At 40.6% G+C, this 21,170-nt stretch overlaps 1 protein-coding gene across 1 annotated transcript in view; it reads left to right on the top strand.

Annotated features, from left to right (window-relative positions):
* LOC122795685 (coiled-coil domain-containing protein 166-like) overlaps positions 1 to 21,170 on the top strand; it is a 1,310,434-nt gene that overhangs the window by 319,615 nt on the left and 969,649 nt on the right. Inside the window, exon 3 of the mRNA XM_044063979.1 lies at positions 16,094 to 16,148. Within this exon, the coding sequence (XP_043919914.1) occupies positions 16,094 to 16,148 (55 nt within the window). The remainder of the gene's footprint in view (positions 1 to 16,093; positions 16,149 to 21,170) is intronic.

The following is a 21,170-nucleotide window of genomic DNA, read 5'->3' on the forward strand; positions in this document are numbered from 1 at the left end:
CTCCCTCCTTTTTCAGGGATTCTTCAACCTCCTCTATAGCAACTTCCTCATTTCCCTGAGGTCCTAGGATCATTGGTGAACCAAGGAACCATTCATCTGTTTCCCCTTCCTAAATGGGAAGGGGTTTTTATTCCAGGATGTTCCTGGTTCCTCAAAAGGAGGGCACTTGGAGACCTCTTCTGGATTTCTCCCTGCTCAACACCTTTCTCAATGTACCCTGTTTTTGGATGCTTTCTCTTCAAACCCTGTTTCCTTTTTTACTACCCCAGGCTTTTCTGATGTCTTTGGATCTGAAGGATGCTTATCTTCATATCCCTATTCACCCTGCTTTCAGGAAATTTTTACATTTCTCTGTTTTTTCCTCTCATTTTCAGTTCTCTGCTTTGCCCTTTGGCCACTCTACTGCCCCAAGAGTATTCACAAAATGCCTAGCTCCTGTGATTGGCTTCTGCTGTCTCCAAGGCATTCAGATGTTTCCTTATCTAGATGACTTGTTGCTACAGGCACTTTCTCCCAGTTGCCTGTTACAGAATCTGGAGTTCACCATCTGTCTTCTTCAAAGTCTGGGGTTCACTATCAACTTCCAAAGTCCAAAAGTCTATCCAGATTACCCCTCAGGATCATATGTATCTGGGATGTAGGATTCAGACAATGCAATGCTGGCCTCTTTTCCACCTCCATAAGTTTTGTCATTGATATTGACAGCCTTCTTTCAGTCTCTTCTTCCTCTGACTGACATTCCAGCCAGAGAATTTCTTCAAGCCATGGGATTGATGGCCTCTTCTATTCCAGTGATTCCTCTTGCCAGGCTGTATGTGCGGAAACTTTAATGGTACCTCAAGTAGGTTTTGCTGCAGCATTGCCATCCTCTGGATTTCAGGGTACCTCTCCTTTTTGTCTAAAAAAGGAATTCAAGTGGTGAATGTGACAGTTTGCTCTCAACCCAGGCCTGCCCTTTCAGCCTCTAGTCCCTTCTCAAGAACTGTTCACTGATGCCTCAGACGTGGGATGGGGGAATTTCTGTGATCACCTGAAAGTTCAGGGTCTCTGTCCCCCTCCATCAGAAGTCAGACCATATTAACATCAAAGTGTTGAGAACTCTTAATTCTGGCCCTTCAAGCTTTTCACCCCATGATCTCTCCAGGCCCCTTGAAGATGTACACAGACAACAGTGTAGTGATGTGGTATGTTAACAAGCAGGGAGGCACAAAGCTTACCTTCTCTGCTGGATGGCTGTTTATGCTTGGGATGTGTCTGCAAATTATTAGTTAGCAGTATACATTTTATCACGCACAATCTAGTAGCAGACTGTTTGAGTAGGTCTAATACACAGTCTCACGAAAAGATCCTTCACAGAGATGTGCTTTTAGACATTGTCCATTAGTGGGGTTTTCCTCAGGTAGGTCTTTTTTGCCTCCCCTCTGAACAGGCAGCTCCCTCTCTTCTGTTCCAGAGTTCCATGCCATCTAGCATGGAAGACAGGCACCCTTTCATTTCCTTGGAAGGGGATGTTTCTTTATGCTTTCCCTCCTCTTCCTCTATTTCCAGGAGTTCTGCAGAAGATTTACATTAGACTCCTTAGAAATCTTGCTAGTGACTCCCTTTTGGCCAAAACAGCACTGGCTCCCCCTCTTAATGCATCTGTCCAGAGGCAATCACCACAAGTTACCTCACAGACTGGACCTCCTCACACAGGACAAGGGGTCACTCATTCATCCTCACTTGTCCACTCTTAAACTGACACTGTGAGTGAAAAGTTTTTGATCCCTTTCAGGCACCTCTTTTCTAAGGACCAGCTCAGGGTTTTACAGGACGCAAGCAAACCTCAACCAGAAAATCTTATATGTCCAAATGGAAAGGTTTTTCTGTCTGGTGCCATGATCATAACCAGAACCTTTTTTAGTGGGGTCCCTTTGATCCTTTTCTCTTTGTATGAGTTGTTTCAGTCTGGCTTGGCCTATTCTTCTGTGAAGGCCCATTTGTCAGCCATTTCTGCTTGTCTGCCATTGAATCCTCCCTTGGCTTCTAATTTTGAGGTCAGACCATTTCTTAAAGTCATCCTGCATCTTAGGCCTCCAAGTAAACCTATTCCTTCTCCTCCTTGTCTACTTCTGTTAGAGCTCATTCCACTAGTACTGTTGCCTCTTCTGCTACTTTCTTTAAGGGGTTGGACACCAGTTCCATACTAGAAGCTGCTCCTTAGTCTTCAGTGCATACCTTTACTAAGCACTGTAAACTGGATATGTTTTTTCGGGTCAGAGCAGGTTTTGCTAGAACCATTTTGTATGGGTTTGTTGAGGGCTTTTCTCAGCCTTCCACATCCCATTGTGTTTCTTGAGCTTTTTTATTTTCCCTATAGTAAAGAATACTGCAACAGTGATATAGAAGGACATAATACAGTTGTGTAAAATCTTATAACAACAGTAGATGTCCTTCTTTTCACTGTTGCATTATTTTCTCTCTCCCTTCAAACCCCTCTTGTTTGTTCTGTTTTTTTGTTTTGGATTCCCTTCTGGCTGAAGGTCTTCCCTTTTTCTTCTGCATTTACTTCTTCTGGATGTGCATGGACTCCTTTGTCCTATGGAGACTGTAATCTACTTGAGCAATTCAATTTTGGATAACTGCGATTGTATGTCACTTTTATACCTTACGTCCTGTACAGAGAGCAAATGTGTGATGTATGGCACAGCTCATAAAGCTTTGATATACTGTCCAAACATCAGGCTACCCTATGCAGAAGAACGCTATAGTAAAGAATACTACAACAGTGAATATTTTATTTATTTTTATTTATTTTACATTTGTTAACCGGGGGTGTCTGACTGAGCCGAAAAGGCCCTTTTTCAGCAGAGGCCCGGGGAGAAAAGCTCCACAAAGAAAAATTACAGACACATTTAGTTATTTAGACATAATCAGTATACACACAAATTACAAGAGACATGTTTTTACAGTGGTATGCGGCACAAACAGTTACAGTGGAGAGAACAATCAAAAAAATATTAATTTTAAAAATAAAGGTAAGTAATAGATTTGTGGTGTACAGCTGAACTTTGGAATGTAGGTAGAATACATACATAGTACACAGGTACAGTACATACATTGTAGATTAGCCAGTGCTTGTGAGTAAGATTGAAAAACTATTATCAATTGCTCTAGATTTAGTATGCATATGTTATCCGCTTTCACTAGCCTGGGGAGCAATCATGGCACTGCCAACTTTGCTTGAGATGTTGCCTGATGAGGTCTTTAAAGGAGGCTTTGGATGATGTGTTTTGAATGCTAGTAGGGACAGAGTTCCATTTTTTAGCCACCGAACTACTATATAGTGCATCTCCAAAGCTATTGTAGCTGTTGGTGACTTCTAGTAGTAGTTTGCTTGATGATCTAAGAGGCCTTTTGGCTGAGTGATGTTGTACTAGGTTTTTGAGGGCAGGACACTTATTGGGGAGATAATAAATAGAATGACAGAGGCAGAGCTGATTGTAGGTTAGGAGGTTGGGCAGTTCACGCCAGTGGAGCTGTCTCAAAGCAGTACAGTGATGAGTTCTATATGAGCAATTTGCAGCAAAACGGGGAATTCTGTTATAGCAAGCTTCCATTTTGCTTAGTTCAGTTTTGTTGAGATTAGTCAGAGTGGGAGATGCATAGAGTAGGGTGGATAGAAGTTGGGAGTGAGCAATGGCTGATCTTGTGTTGTTGGTAAGAAATGGTTTGATACGGTAGAGTGACCCCAGTTTGGCATGTACTTTTTTAATAGTTAAGTTCAGATGACTATCAAATTTTAGGTGGGAGTCTATGGTTATTCCCAATAGCTTAGCCTGTGCCACTGGAGCAATTGGAGTAGCATTTGTGGAGTAGATAGTGAATTGACTGTTAGTGTTTTTGTTAGAACTGGTTATAATCATAAGCTGAGTTTTCTTTGGATTGAGGATAAGTTGGGCTTTGGTAAGGTAGTTTTCAACGTCAGAGAATGCTAGTTGAGTTGTTTGCAGGAGGGTGGGAATGTTTTGTGCAGCACAGATTAAGGTAGTGTCATCTGCATACTGAATTATAGATGCATGCTGTGTGGAGGTGTGGAGGTCATTTGTGAAGACTGTGAATAGTAGTGGTCCTAAGATAGAACCCTGTGGGACTCCTATAGTTATGGGCAGCTGAGGAGAGAGAGAAGTTTCCCATTTCACAGCTTTGTACCTGTCAGTTAAGTAGCTTTGGAACCAGGTAAGAGTGGAATTAGATAGATGATATTGGTTTAGTTTGAGAAGGACATCTACTGTTATGGCAAGATTTTACACAACTGTTCTTTCTATGATTCTTAGGATCCATGATTTGTTGTGCTGACTTACTCATTTCCAGCATTTTCGGAGCCATCTGAGTCTTGGATCTGAGAAACTGGGTCAATGCTTTATGCTCCACTGACTGGGCTTCTGCCCTCAGTGCAACTACTGGTATCGGAGGCATCTGCCTCAGACATTGCTTCAAATCCCCTCATCAGGGCTGTCTTCCTTCATGGTTTCAGGAGTCCCTCCTGTGTCAGAATCTTTTTCTTTAAAGGGAGAATTGGACCTGTCTGTGGAAACAGTCAGTTTGGACCTGTTGAAAGTAGGCATGGCTTTCCAGGTGCTGGGGAGGATCAGTTTTTTTTTTCATCAAAAAGACCACGAGCCTGCTGGCCCTCGTTCAGTTTTGTTTTATTCTGCTCTGGCATCAACAGATCAGAGTTTCCCTGCTGACCTCAAACTCGCTGCCCAAGAGCAGAAACAGTCCTCTGAGGAGTCAGGAGACTCATCCCCCTGAACCTCTGAAGAAAAGGATGTGTAAGAGAAAACACAAAGACTCCCCTTAAGAGTCCCCACCTTAGATAATAGAACTGATTCTACAGAGGGAGTCTTGCCCTGTAGATCCCCCTCTCAGGAAGAGGAAGTATTGTTTGAGGAATATGAAATGACACAAAATATGACATGGGTGGTCCCACTGGCGAACAAGTTGATTGACCTGGCAGTCAGGAGATCATGGTGGGAACTCGACACATGCAAAGCTGTCTTCAGTTAACAGGTAAGACCCCCCCCCCCCGTAAGATAGATCCTTCCGGGTCCAAATCTCCATCTGTCCACTCCATCATTGTGGTAGCAGCCACTAAAGGAGAATTATTAGAGCATTCTACCTCTATTCATTCTCCTAACAAGGAATCAAGGTTGATGAATAGGAAAGTTGGAGTATGCTTCTTGCACATTCACACTTCTGGCTTTGAACTACGCCACTCATATGAATAGATTCCATAGAGATCTCTCACAACAAGCCTGATCAACTCAGAAGAATCCATTGACAGCAGAATTGCAGAAACTGCTTCAAGCTACACTGATGACCATGTCTACTATCACAAACTTCTCCTTGTGCCTTACACATAATGCAGCTGATGGAGTGGCTAAAACAGCTGGAGCTGGTGTAACAATGAGATGCTATGCTTGGCTGTGAGTATATGATTTTGCGGACAACTTTAAAGCTTCCTTCACAAATGCAGCCATTGATAGGTCATCCTTGTTTTGTCCATCTGTGAAAGAGAAGATGTAGAAGAGTGAACAAGATTTTAATACCCTTTTTGCCATTGGAGTCAAGTTTGAGGCCAACCAACACCCTTTTAATAGAAAACAAAAAGGACCTTTCTCTCCCTGTCTGTCTCTGTCTTGGGTTGTGCAAATCTAGGCATTAGTTTGACTCGCCTACTGATGGAGGCAGCCATGGCAGAGGTGGCCCCTTTAATGGATGCAGTCCCAGAGGCCAAGGAGGTCCATAAAATCAAGGTATCGCATGAGCTTCTCTGATAAAAGACCCCAAAATCCCTGAAGGTCTGCCCAACTGCTCCACTCTAGAGGCAGTCAGGGGGTACATCTCCCACTATCCAGACTTGTGATTCATCATCACATGAGAGAATTGGGTGAGACAGATAATATTCAGAGGCTATTGCATTCTAATTTTGAGAATTCCCCCTCAACCAAATCATCCATTGCTGGATGTCCCACCCAAACAGGCAAAGGCCCCTTCAAAAGAGGTACGTACTCTTCTAGAAAAAAAAAGCCATCCAAGAGGTTCCATCAGACCAGACAGGGTCAGGGATTTTATTCCAAACTCTTTTGCTTTTAGATAAAACCAAGAACCTCTTAAACACTTATATAAAAAGAGACCTGTTTCAAAATGATCATGGTGCAATCAATTCTGCCTTGTCTCAAGGAGAATGAATGGATGTGCTCAGTGGATATCTAGGATATTCATATGAGGATAGCAAAGAAGTCCAGGAAATACTTATGCTTCCATTTAGGAGCTAGCCATTATCATTTCAAAGCCCTGCCATTTGGCCTCACCACAGTTCCTAGGGTGTTCACCAAATGCATGGCAGTTAATAGTAGCCTATCTACGACTTCAGGGATACAAAATCTTACCATATTTGAATGAGTAGCTCTTGGCTGTTCCCTTGATGGAGTCACTTTAGCAAGCCAGAGATTATCTTCTTCTACTGTACAACTCTGGGCATTTTTGTGAACCTAAAGAAATCCAACTTAAATCCCACACAGAATCTAATCTTTTTGGGATGCCATCTGGATTCTACTCTTTCCATTGTCTTGCTTCCTTGAGAGAGAATTCATACCTTGCAGTCCACAGTGGAAAGTCTTTTACTCAACAATTGCCTCACTGCATGCTTAATTCTCAGGGTCTTAGGCCTCGTGGCCTCTTCAGTACTGATGGTGCATTCCCTCCGTATCACACAAGAATCTTATAATGGCTCCACCAAATGCAATGGTTGCAGAGTTGCCATCCTCTTTCCAGGACGATAATAGATGCACAATAATGCAGGAAGCACCTTCTGTGGTGGTTGCAAACACCATTGCTTTGCATGGTCAAACTCTTTCAAACCCCAGCTCCAATAGCAACAGTGACCATGGGTGCATCCTTCCTAGGGTGGGGTGGGGGTGTGTTATGAAGGAAGAATGGTCCAAGTTATTTGGATTGAAAACAAGGCCAACCTATACATAAGTAATAATCCTATTTGTTTACCAAGTAGGCCTACTGGACACACAGTCCCTTTTCAGGGGCAACCAGTGAGCAGTGTCTGGTTAAGTAACTTGCTCAAGTTCGCACAGCAGGCAAATAAGGGCTGAGGGAATTAAAGCCTATACCCCCAGAAGTAAACTTCATAATCTTAATTGCTGCACCAACTGCCTTAAATGTCCTGGAACTGATGACAGACCTCCTAATGTTGCAGGAACTTCTGGACTACCTTCCTCAGGGTATGATATCCATTCAAAACAGAAAGTGTAACAGTACTTTTGTGTATCAACAAACAAGGGGCAGCTTGAATCATATCCCTTATGTCTGGAAGCTGTGATATTGTGGAAATGGATGATGACCTCTCACCATACCTCTCAACCTGGAAACATCAAAAATCTGGACAAAGGCCCATGAAAAGTAGGTACAACTGTCCAAACATCGGGATGCTGATTAACATAAAATTTCCGTACATAATCATGTAATCCGTCCACTCCAATGGACTTGTGGGATACCAACATGAAACTTGAAGTCATTAAATAAGAAATAATGGCAGACATTTGAATTTCAGACTTCATATCCCTCAGAAAATATGTAATAATGCAAAACCTGTTATTCTAGCAACTTTCTAAGTTTAGAGGCCTATGTCCCACCATTATTTTGGTCTTTGTCCAGATTTCTTGCTCTGAGAGATTGAGAGGTATGGTGAGGTGATGGCCACATACCTGTCAATGGTGATTATATAGAGGGTCTCTATATTAGCATTCATGCAGAACACATCCACAGAAGCCCAGAATTCAAACCAGAAATTGCCAAACTTCCAAGATTTTAGGATAACCATGCTGCTGCCCAAAGGCACCACAATGAGCCCCATAACCAGATACACACATGCTAGTGAAGCAATAAAGAGTTTTTACAGACTAAAGCTGCTGGAATCTTGTTATTGCAGTAATCACCAGCACATTTCTAAACACGATAGCTAAGACAATAATTTAGGGCCATCACCATGCCCATGCCCACAATCCCTACTCCCTCGGCACTTCGTTCTTATTAGTACAATTCCCAGAACTTACGTGTCCCACTTGTGCACATATGTTAGCTGAGCTAGCCAATCCCATAACTTATTATGGAGAAGTCACTGGAAAACATTAATATAGCGATAAAATAAATCAACTAATCCAAAGTTGATACAAATAACCACTAGTTAAAAGTTTAGCAGTGCATGAAGTTGTATGATCCACTGTTTTTCTTCCACTCCTTTGCAAGACAGCTGTCACAGGTTTTAAATGTTCAGTGATGGTAATTTCTTTTATGGCGCTTCATTTGCACCCCCTTTATAAAAGCCTATGGTCATTACAACTGTGCAAACAAGGAGCAACTGCAAAATTTCAGCTCTGCAAACTCGAACGTGAAGCTATAGGATAACCTCTATTTTCCTGTTTATGAATTTCAGGGATGGAAACTGCAATACAGGTAAGGAATCCAAAGAAAACTAATGATAGTCTGCCAAGAAATATCTAATGAACAACTGTTCTCAAAAAACAAAAAAATTAGCACACACTTTCTGTAAATGGCATATTAAACCGTATTGGAAATATCGATAATTTAAACGTTCAAACATATTTACAACTAAAATTAATATGTCTGCCTAGTGCCTGCAGCCTCACATCTCACTACATCTACCGAAGCGCAAACACTCTTTTTGTAACTAATAAGCATAGTCTAAAACTTCAAAGGTATACGGTGCCGAAATACTGGGTTTATATACATTCTTACATCACAGCAGTTTTAAATGATAAAAACTTTTCAGTAGTTCGGTATTCAATTCAGAAACCACCACTAAAATAGAGCTTTTTTTTCTTTTTGTTTTGTTTTTTGCAGACAGACCAATGCAATCAGCATCAAAAGGACATCTACGTGCAACAGCAGCGGGTATTTAACACAATCTCAACCCCACCACCACATACACACACACACACACACACACACACACACACACACACACTCACACACAGTTACTGTTTTGGTTAATCATCTCAGAAATAAATTAGAAGGTTATTTGAACTCATTCATGGTACATCAGGCTGGGTATAATCCCAGGATTTATTCTGCTATCAAAATACTTACTGCCAGACACATTAAAATACTGTTAGCCCTTACCCCACAAAAACCTTCCTAACGTGGAAATTAGCAATTTACAAAAATCTGACATTACAACTCTTTCAAAACCAACAGCATAATGTTTACAAAACAAATTATTTTCAAACATGAGTCAACGAAAGTTACATTTCAAACAAATTGGATTTAATTAAAAAAAATCAAAACTTGTAATCTGCAGCTAGTTATATAAAAAGCTGGCTATGGCTAGATATAATCTTCCAGATATTTGTCGGCACTCAGCAGTTATTACTTACCAGAGCAGAATAATGCTACTGCTTCAGGATGGTGTACTTCTGTCTCAAGCATTAGTACTACAATCAGCTTTCTCTTTTGAACATTCTGAATGGACAGCTCCATAAAGCGCAGAACAGGAAGATTTCCCTTTTCCACACAGTAGTGCAATCTTGGAGTTGGTATATTTAAATAGCAGGGGGTGTGAGGGGCTTGCCCCCCTGCTAACAACGTGCTGGTAATTTATTTGTATTCTGTTACTGTTTGTAATAGGTGTTCTAAATTCCAAAGTCGATCTTATGGTCTCGGCCATATGAAAGTCGGCCTTTTGGAATTTTGATCATCTGTAGAGAACATATATGTGTGTGTGTGTGTGTGTGTGTGTGTGTGTGTGTGTGTGTGTGTGTGTATATATATATATATATATATATATATATATGTGTGTGTGTGTGTGTGTATGGGTCTACTTCACATCACCTAAAACCCATTTGACTGACTTTCATTTCACTGAGACCAAATCACATAATTTTCAAAATACTGAAAATTCATTTGACTGAATCTCATTTCACTGAAAGCTTACAATGCTAAATTTCAAAAGACTAAACCATAGACAGACAAGCTCACAGCACTAATAACTACCTCTTTCCAGAACTTAAAAACTACTTACTTATCCTCTTAACAGAAACCAGACAATATAAAACCAAACTTAGTGGGGGGCTATGCCTGCCCCCAGTGTGCTGGTCTGTGCCCCCCCAACTATATATACTAACTCCAGGATTGCACTACAGTGGGGAAAAGGGCATATACCTTTTACTTGCCTTACAGTACTCTCCACGCTGCCACTACTGCTGGGAACGCATAAAACATCCGCCATATTACTTTAGATACTTCCCATAAAAACGTAAAGAGATGTACCCACATTTAAAAACACTACAACACTACTTTCTACCTGACTATCGCTACTCTGACAATCAGCACTGTAATTTATTTATTTATTTCACATTTGTTAACTGGGTTGGTCCAAGTGAGCAGTTTATAGCACATTTTCAGTGGAGACCTGAGGAGAAAAGCTCCAATAATAGATATATACATAGTAACACAAGAATAAGTATAACAACATATTAATACAAGAATGAGAAAGTCATAGCAAAAACAGTGTACACAAGATACATACATACTATGGTTGAAAAAGCATTTACCTTACAGAAATTGGAAGAGTTATTTTGGTGAATACATGTAAGGCAGTTACAGATGGTGCCAGAAGGATTATGCAATTACCAGAAAGGAAATTCAGAGGTTAGATAAATTTGACTAAGCTAGAGTAGTTATGGAGCAGGAGGAGGGTGGTCAGGTGGGATCCTGGCATGGGCAGATCCATTTAGTTTGGAAGAATAGTTTCAGTTCTTTTTTGAAGCTTGTTGCTTTAGTGGTGTTTCGCAGGTTAGAGGGTATGCTGTTCCAGAATTTTGTAATAAGAAGATTTACGTAGGAGGTTGCCTATGTTCAATTTATATGCATATGTTTGTAGGAGAAGGTTCTCAGAGCTATGGAGGAGGCATGGGTGGAATAGTATGAGAATAGAGTTGTTAGGGATGGGCAGGAGGTGGGTTTGTTAAGTATGCAGTGGGTTAGATGTAGTTGGGACAGTTTTATGTGATGGGAGAATTCCAGCTATTGTAGCTGTGGCGGGCTATGCAGTGGTGAGTTGGGTTAAGAAGGTTGGCTGCAAATTTTGGCAATTTTATTGTAGGTTTGCTGCAGTCTAGAGAGTAAACCAGATTGAAGATTGGTGAGAACTAGTGAACCATAGAGGAGGCTAGGGAGGAGGCAGGCTTGGGCAAGGGATTGTCTAGATTTTGCAGAGAGAAATTTTGAGTTGCAGTATAACAGGCCAAGTTTTTGGTTAGTTTTTTTATTGCATGGTGAATGTGTAAGTCTAACTTTAATTGGTCATCAATAGTCATTCCAAGTAATTTTGTGTGAGTGTCTGTGTTGATTATTGTGCTATCTAGAGAGGAGATGGAGAAGTTAACCTCGTGATGGTCATTGTATTTTGGGAGAAAGAAAAGTAGCTTTGTTTTTTGGGGTTAAGGATAAGTTGGCTGTTTTTTAGGATTGCTGCATGTGTGTTTGAAGAAGTGTGATAGAGTTAGTGGATGTGATAAGGGCCGAGTGTTATGCATACTGAATGATGCTGGAGAGGGAGATGGAGGAGTGAAGGTCGTTGATAAAGATGTTAAAGAGCAGGGGTTCAAGAATGGAACCCTGGGGTATGCCAGTGTGTATAGGTAAGAGGTAACTATAGAACCATGAGAATGCTGAGCCAGATAGGTTGGGATTAGCCATTTTGGTCAGAAGTTTGGTATGTGATACTGTGTCAAATGCTTTAGATAAATCGAGGAACAAACATGAGACTAAGTTATTGCTGTTTCTAGCTTCAGCAATGGTGTGGGTGAAGGAGATAAGGGCTGTAGAGGTGCTATGGTGAGGTCGGAAGCAGTGCTGGGTTGGGGTGAGGAGGTTGTTTTGTAGGAGGAAGTTAAGTATTTGGCTGTGAATACACTTTTCTAGTATTTTTGAAAATGGGGAGAGTATGGCAGTTGGCCAGTAATTGGAGGGATCATTGGAGTTACCTCCTTTTTGAAGGGGGATAATGTAAAAGGATTTCCATATTTTGGGTATAGTGGCTTCTTTTATAGAATGCTTAATGAGTATTGAGACTGGATAGGCGATGGATTTTGCAGCAAGCTTGAGGAAGTGGGGGGTTGTCTGCACAAGGGGAACATGGTTTAAGTTTGAGGAGTAGAGATTTTATGTAGGATGTAGTGATACAGTTTAAGGTGAGATTAGTATTCTTGCTAATAGTATGGAGTGTTAGGTTGTGGAGCAGATTTTGGGTGTGATCGTGGCCTGTTTTGGTCAATTTGCTGATAGAGTCTATGAAAAACTGGTTGAGGAGAGAGGTCTCATAGTCAGGAAAGTTAGGGTAGGGAATGGGGGTTTGGGATTTTACAGGGTGTAGGATAGAGTTGGTATTTTTCAAGAAATTGTTAGGATTTGAATGAGTGGAGGTTTGTGTCTAAGCGTAAAAGGACTTTTTATCATTGTCGATTTCTTTTTTTGCTGGTTCCTTATTTCTTTAAATAGTTGGAGGTGATTGGGGAATTTACTTTTTAACCAAGTTTTCCAGGCGTTTTCTTGTTTGTGCATTAGTTTGCAAGTGTCTTTGTTGAGCCATGGGGCGTAGTTTGATTTTATTCTTATTTTACATGGGGGAAGGGCTAGTCAATCGAGGGTATTTAGAAAGATACGGTTGAATTCAAGTACGACCTCATTTAGAGGGAGTGAGTACAGGATGGACCAGTTTATGGCAGAGTGATTATCATTGAAGGATGTGGGGTTGAAGTCTTTGAGTTTATGACAGATTTTAAACTGATGTGTTTTCTGTTGTTGGGCTAGGTATCTATGCTAATGGATAGGTGGCCACTTAGTGCATCAGGTAGTGTTGTGGGGTTGTGATAATGTTGGTGGCTGTTACTGAGGATCCAGTCAACCAATTGTTGTGCCTTGATAGGAGTGCTTGGAGAGTCTAGTGGGAGTGGTGATAAGTTGGGTGAAACCCAACATATTGATACTTTGGGCAGGTGAAGGGGATTCAAGTGGTTTCCAGTCTATATTCACATCTCCTAGCAGTCCACAAACCTAAACGTCCTTCTGGATAACTTCTCCTCTCCTTCTCTGTAGGTAAGAAATGGAACTCTCTCCCTTTCCACACTAAGGACAATGTCAAACACAAACATTTCCAAAACTCAGCTTTACACCTACCTCTCCTCCAAATGGAAATGTAACTGCATTCTCTCTACCTAGAACTCATTAACAAAAGCCCCTGGGAAAGTATCTTCCTGAGTTCCTAAGCACCTTATAGCTGACTATAATATTGTATAGTTAATTCCCATACAATCTCTCACACTCTGTAAATATTGTAAATAGCTTTTGACTTTTGACTTTAACTGTGTGAATTTGTTAAAATGTATCTGCACAATATGTTTCCACTATGGGCAATATTGTTCATGCTTTGTATTATTTGATATGCATCTGTACTTGTACTTTTATTTTTATTGGACTGTTAGCTTGATACTTTAATCTGTTTCACTGAGCTTTTCTCCCTGGGCCTCCACTGAAAATGGGCTGTCTGGGCCCAGTGGACTTCCCCGGTAATCAAACTGGAAATAAATAAAATAAATAAAGTTTTGTAGGGTAGGTTTTGAGATAACCAGGAAAGAATGTTTTTGAGAATTTGTATGTTCTTGCCTGGAGGAATATAAATGGCAGCAATGGCAAGTTTATTTGTGGTTGTTTAGGTGGTAGTTTAGTATCAGTATTTCTGCTGGGCAAAAATCAGCTATGTCAATGGAAATGGGGGAAAGGGTGTGGTGATGAGAGTAAAAAATTGCTACACCCCCACCTTTTTGGTGGTTCTGTCTAGTCGATATTTGCAATACCCAAGGGGAAGGATTTCAGAGTTGGATATATGGGGTTTCAGCCAGGATTCAGAAAGTATAAGTAAATGGGGGGAATACTGGGAGATCCAAGCATGAAGGTCAATAATTTTGTTAGTAAGACTTTGAGTGTTGATTGCCATTATGGATAAGTGTTTGTTGGAGGGTGGGGAGATGAGAGTGTACTGTGTAAGGGGGTATTGGTTAACTGGGTAGGAGGGGGAAATTGTTGGGATGGGGGTAGGTTTATTAGGGTAGGCCCAGAGTTAGGGTGGATGTCACCAGCTAGTAAAAGTATAGTATGTAGTAAATTGTGTTTGGGAGTGTTGTGTTTATTTGAAATGAGTGAAAGTGTGGGTCTAGGGTTACAGGGGTGGGATAGTTGAAGTATTTTGTAGTGGAAACAGTGGCAGATGGAAGTGTTGTACAGAGAGGGAGATATGGTAGTGAGTGTAGTATGTGAGTGTGTGTAGTTAATACAGGAGGAGGTTGATGTTGGTTTGACATAGTGGGTGCTGGAATGATATGATGTAAGGAGAGGCAGTAGTAAAAGAAATGCAGTTATAAATAGGATAGTGAGCATGGTTTGTATGGTTGGTCGAGAGGGGAGTTTAAAGGTGTTGGGTATAAGAATGCAGAGGAATGTGGGTGTGTAGGTAAGGGAATGAAGTAGAGCGGTTGTGGAGTGGGTTGTACTTATAGTGAGTAGGGGAAGTGGTGTGAAAGGTGAGAGGTAGGAGAAGAGAGTGAAGTTTGTAGTGTGATTGGACAGTTAGGTGGGAGGAGACAAGATGGATGAGAAGAAATGTAGGGTGCGTGGGAATTGGGGGGGGGGGTGAGGACCGGAGCAGGGCTGAATCTGCAGCAGAAAGTATCATAGAAAAAAATCAGTCAAGGCTCTAGGAACTCTGCAGGTACGTAGTCTGATTACAGTAGCAGAGGAAGGGGAATTTAGGGGTTTGTACAGGACCAAAACAGTGGGCTAGTTCTGAAAAAAGGTGAGGGTTTTGGATGAGGAGATAAGACTAAGGAGGTAAGCTACAGATAAAAATATAGCACTACGTAGGAGCAGGGAGAGGACACGGGGATGCTAGATGAGGGGAGTTTATGGACCAGACCACTATGTAACATGCTTGCCCAGAGCAAGATTAGTTGACTTAAACAGCAGATCACTAAACATGAAAGTTTGAGTAGTAAGGTACACTGGTGCTTAGGAAAGCCACGTACATGCACAATATGATGGAAAGGTGCGAGCCGTTAATCAGTTGCGGCTATTTTATGCAGTCCCAGACGCTCCCAATTGTACTGGGTTTCCCAGTCCTTTTGAAGACACAGAGTGAGACAACTTGTCCAGAGGGGAGTGAACTGGAAGGAAAAGAGAAAGATACAGGGAGTAAGTGGGGAGTTATTAATTATGTCCACTTCAGTTGGGGCTTACCAGACAAAACGGCTATAAGTTACAGAAATTCTTTTTATCACAAACAAGACACGGGTCAGTGGAAACCCACATCATGTCTATGGCTTACAATTCAGTGAAATGAAATTCAGTCTAATGAGTTTTCAGTATTTTGAAAATTAGGTGATTTGGTCTTGATGAAATGAAAGTCATTCAAATGGGTTTTAGGTGCTATGAAGTAGACCCATATATATATATATATATATATATATATATATATATATATATATATATATATATATATATATATGTATGTGTGTGTGTGTGTATACATCCATCCATATAATTTGATTACTTATGTTATTAGTTAATGCCATTACTGTGCTTTGCAATAGATAATCTGTATTAGGTAGAACATGGGTCAGCATTTCTAGTAGTGTGGAACCTGTGTGAGAACTGAAGACTCAGTAAACTAGTTAAGCATTAATTTTCATTTGTTAGAATTGATGTAGGGTTCTTACCCAACATAAATCATTGCAGGTCTTTTTGTGCTTTGGATATAGATTTTGAGTTTATTTATTTTTTTGTAAAAAAAAATCATTTTGTCTGGCAAAGATCACTGCAGAAAACCTTTCTTTGTTGGGAGAAGAAATATCCGTTCTCTCTTAGATAGCAAGGTGCTGATTACTAGGTCTGTGTAAAACTGCTGTGGAATAATTGTTTTTCAAAGGGGATGTTTTAGTTATTGTTTTCCGATACTAAAGCACAGAAGCAAAGAAAATGACCTTCTGCAGGAAGAAGCTTTGCAAACACGTGTAGAAAGTGTAAGTATGCTCAAATAAAACTAAAACAGCACTGATCAATATAATTTATGCATTGTTTGTCATAAAACATATTTTCACAAAAACAGACAGATGTGTATATACACAGAAGCATCATTCTTTGATATTTGTAGTAACACACATATGGAAAATGCAATCCTAGAGAAGATTTTACCTTCTTGGACACAGATTGATTCATAAAACATACAGCATTCTACTATGCAACTGTATGAATGGATAAGGGTTTTTAAAGTCAGAAGAGTGCTTGGTCAAAAGTAAGATGCATTCATTTCTCAGTGAATAAAGTTTGTGCATAATCTACAGTTATTAGTAAATGTTTATACCAAACTCACTGTAGTCCTTATAACAATGTCTGAAGGAATAAACTGATTCTTTTTTAACTTTTAGAACAACTACGTAACTGTACTGTTGTTAAATTGAAGCTTATTAAAACCGTGTGGCAGTTAGCTTAGCAAGTTTATATCTGTGCACTTCAGTAAAATGACTAATTTGCTTCTGCCACAAGAATAAGAGATATGATCAAATTTTATGTTTGTTGTGGAGCTCTATATTTTTCATGCTATGTGTCCATCAGTGCTAGTGAATTCATTAAGCAAAATAATTGCATTAAATCTGTCATGGATAGATAAAGCACTTTAGGATTTGTCAGGAGGTTGGCTTCAGTAAATGTGTTAGCAAAATGCCAGTATTACTTAAGGCAATTTTGATATGGTTAGACAGTGTCTTAGCTATGCTGCTTGGAGTCATATCTCTCAACCTCTTAGCACAAGAAATCTGGATAAAGCCTAAAATAATAGCGGGGGGGGGGGGGGGGGTAGGAACAGATTTTAAATATTGCTCTTATAGACTTACAAAGTTGCTAGAATAACAGAATGTGTCTTAGCATGTATTTTCTGAAGGAAATGAAGTCTGAAACTCAATTGTATGACATTGTTTAGTTATTTCAATCCTCAGTGATTTGTCAGAAAACCACAAATTTTATGAGGAATAGGCCAAAAATATGAGGCAAAAATTTATGCATTCTGTGAAGATCTGGACAGTTGAGAGGTATGGGTTGGAGTTGAAGGATTACAACTCAGGGAGGCCACTCCATTGGTGTAGAGGGATAAAGCCCTAATTACAGCCCAGCTGACATGGATTTTATTAGAGGCTTGAGTGACTAATGGAGCAACAGGGAGGGAAGCATGGGTGCATCCATCCGGGGAGGAAGACCACTCATCGATGATGCTGTCTTTGAGAAGTTATGGTCCATAGAGGGGAACTCCCCTTATATGTAGTTGACAAGAGTGAGGGGTTGAAGAATGGGAAAGTTGGTAGGGCATACAAAAAAGCAAAAAAGAAGTACAGATTGCCAAGCCTCCAGGACACCCTTGCAATCCATAACCAGCCCCAGTCAAATACTGGAATAATCTTGGAGGATAGGAGTATAGCTGATAGACCCGGCATTTACGTAGAGCACTGAGGGCCAAGCCAGTACCATGACATCTGAGGAGATGCAAAAAAAGGATTAATACTCAGAGGACTGGTTTCAGAAAAAAAGCTTTACAAGAGACCAAACAGTCTGGAGCAATTTGTCTACATGTACAACATTCTGAAAGAAAGGAACATATCAGAAAGTGGAAGGGGGTCATGGGAGTGAATGCCATAGAGAAAGAATGGTGCGAAGAAAATCAAAAAAGTTGTGTATTGTAGGTCAACCAAGACAGGAAATGATCTATGCATGAGCCACTGAATCATATGCCATGAGAAACAGTATTGTTGAAGAAGGTGATTGTTTACTGATGAGCAAAGGCACACTGCACTAATTACAACAATTCATAAGTGTTGCAGTGAAGTAAAGCAATGAGGAGGTCAGCCATGAATTATTCCATTGGACAATAGAATGAAAAGAAAAACACAGTTACAAGAAATAGCATCAACCTATATAGTAAAAAAGACCAGTTAGAGATATGCTAGAATCTTTATTAGAGTAACAATATCCAGTAATCATCTAACCTCAGGGATTTTAGCAACAACGAGGTTTATTGAAACACTGTGGATTATATGTCTGGTACGAGGATGCCCACTCTCAGTAACAGCAGCACTAAGGCTATCAGGGGGCAATACTGATTGACATGTAAAACAACAAAACTAAGGCCAGCAGACATCAGGACAGTTCAAAGTGTAAAGCTTTCCCAGGCTACTTCAGTCCCTCCCTATGCTGGCATGCACCATAGTGCCCTTCCTGTCCATATGTCTTGTTCAGTATATATTGCTTACAGAGGGGCCACAGTTTCTTAAAATTTGAGAAAAGTTTTGTTTTTACTGTAAGTAAAATATTTTCTTTTGTAGTTCCTTTCATTGCCCATTTTCTTTTTCCTCTAGAACACATTGTCTTTCAAACTTATTAGACTTTTTTATATTTTCCTTTCCGTGTTTTGTCAAATTAACTTAAAAATCCTGATTCTTTTCTATTGCATTATTTAATTGCTGTTACTTAGTGTGATCAGGCCTTTGTACCTACTCTTCTCTAATCGCGGATTAAGAGGTTAAGTATAGCTGTGAGAATAACATCCTGCCTCAATACAAACACAATATTTTTGTTTACTGCCTTGGAAGAAAACAAAACAGTTATAAGTATTCCCTTAAGCTTTATAGCCAACACCCTGAGAAACAGAAGAACCAGCTTGCTCATTTCATGTTTGAAAAGCTTTTTTCCACACAAAGCATGGGAGTGCCTTCACTGAAGCCAAAGGCCTAGATGTCTACTTCAACTTCTGATTCCTTTAGGCTTCCTTAAAGACCTAACCTCCATAAAACATCAGAAACTGCCATGAATCTCCAGCCTTTCTGTCCAGTATCAGTACCAAATTTGGATGGAACATGATATTCAAATGGTTCAGCTGTGGATTGTATAGTCCAAGCCTTTGCAGTTAACTACATCCCAGTGCTAGATTTGACAGTTAACGAGCCCTAGACCAATTTCTCAGCAAGCTTGTCCCTTTACATTTGACAAGTGAAAAAATGACTATGCTGCCCTTTCCCCAGTGGTTCTGTTAGAAAGAGGGCCCTTTGCTGTTGTTGTTTTTTTTTACCTTGAGTATAAGTCTTCCGGGCTGCTCTTACCAGTCCTGTGCCATTGGTTCCAGTGTCAAGTATGTCTATACTGACCTTTCAGATATAGATACCATTATCGAGGCCATTACGGATGCTGAGACTACAAACTCTTTGTTGGTGCTATACATAGCATCAGTGACTCCACTATTGACTTTCCTCTTGAAGCTGACAGCTTTGGCCCTATCGCTGCTGGTGTTGATGGGTGTGTTGACACTGATGCTCAGTGCTGGGCTTCTTGGTTCTTGTATAGACCTTTTATATGTCTATGTTAATGTCAGTGCCAATGTGTCTGGTCCTCCAATGATCAGCACTTGGGTTTCTTAGAACTGAGTCAGCAAGCTGTTTTATTTATGACACTTTGTACGCAATCTACATTCCACTTGATAGCCAGATATCATTTATGGACCTCATGCTGACACTAGTTGTAGAGAAGTCTTTTTTGAGCTCTCTGCATTTCCTGATAACATATAATAGGACAGAGGGGACCCAAGTTTATCTGCAGTGCTGCTTCACAATGTCTGCAGCCAAATAATCGCTTTCTTTCTCTTTGGACCCCCCTCCTTCAGAACTCCCTAAAAAAGGCAAAATGAAAGAAGGACATTGACTCCCAGTTTGGATTTTCCAATCCCTTATGTCATTGTTAAGGATGACAGAGACTGCCCAGCATTCCCTGCAGTGAACCCAGATTTAGCAAATTATTAGAAATGATGAAACAGAGTAGGTGACCCACTCACCCAGTGTCTTTATTGTAGCAGGTGCTGCAGAAACCCTTTCTGTCCACCCATCAGTCTTCTCAGGTGGTCCCTTCATTTGTGGATGTGTTTAAGGTGGCCACCAGTGCAGTGACTGCAATGCCCAAAAAGCCAGATCAGCTCCACTGTTATTCGAAGACTGGAACTTTTGTTTGAAGACTGTTGAACCAAACAACCTTGTTGCAGCAATTATCCTTAAAAAGACTCTCACCACCCTGAGATCCACCCCTGTATTTAATGAGTCTAGGGTTATTGACTCCAGAGAGAAGTGGCTTTATGCTTCCTTCATATTTTCTTTGAGGGACATAAACTACTAGCTGCATATAACAGAATTCCAGCACAGCTTCATAACAAAACTGTACCAGTCATTAGAACAGTTTCTGGTTAAGCTTGTTAAAGGCAAAGTTTTTCACAATTAGCAGCTGTGATTTCTGTTTCATACTTGATGTTGAGTATAGTTTACAGTTCTGCAGAATGTCCAGCCAGAGCTGTCCAGCATTGCTGTGCACCATTATACCTGGCTCAAGCTTATTGTTTTTTTTTTTCCTGAGGACACCAAGGTGAGTATTGTAAATTCTCCCTTTCAGGTATGTTATCTCCTTGTCCCTGAGAGTGAGGCATATTTGAAAAATATGGAAAAGTAGAACAGTCTGTCTGTAGTGTGAAATTCCAGCAACCTCTGTGTCCCTTTTCAGAGGTGCAAAGGAGGCCTTGTTAGATATGGTTCAGATGTGGGCAACTGATAAGTCAGCAGTCTAAAAAAAACCTGAATGCCCAGGAAAGTTCCAGAGAGATTGTCCTAGGTTCATAGGTAGGTACTAGGTTATCTGCTCGAAGGCATTTATAAGCCTAGCCAGAATGCGTTGGCTTTCTCCGCCCACCTTAGATTAGTTCCCTGTGCCTCTGTCCAGCAGAGCCACTGAAGTGATCCCCGGGGTAAACTTTGTTTCCCAGCCACTCGTCAAGGATTCTTTTGAACAGTGTTAGCGAGGAGCTCTGCCTAATGTAGATTGGGATCTTGTTCCAAAGCATGGGAAGTCTCTGGGACAGGAATCTATCCCTCCAGCACGTCCTATTTATTGTTGTGATGAAGTTTAGATCCCTAGAGCATGTGGCTCAAGGGGATAAGGTTTTCTTTAGGTGGAGCATGTCCATC

This window comes from Protopterus annectens, chromosome 2.part2, assembly GCF_019279795.1.
Source record: "Protopterus annectens isolate FY-2018-M chromosome 2.part2, PAN1.0, whole genome shotgun sequence".
In the NCBI taxonomy this organism is placed as follows: Eukaryota; Metazoa; Chordata; order Ceratodontiformes; family Protopteridae; genus Protopterus; species Protopterus annectens.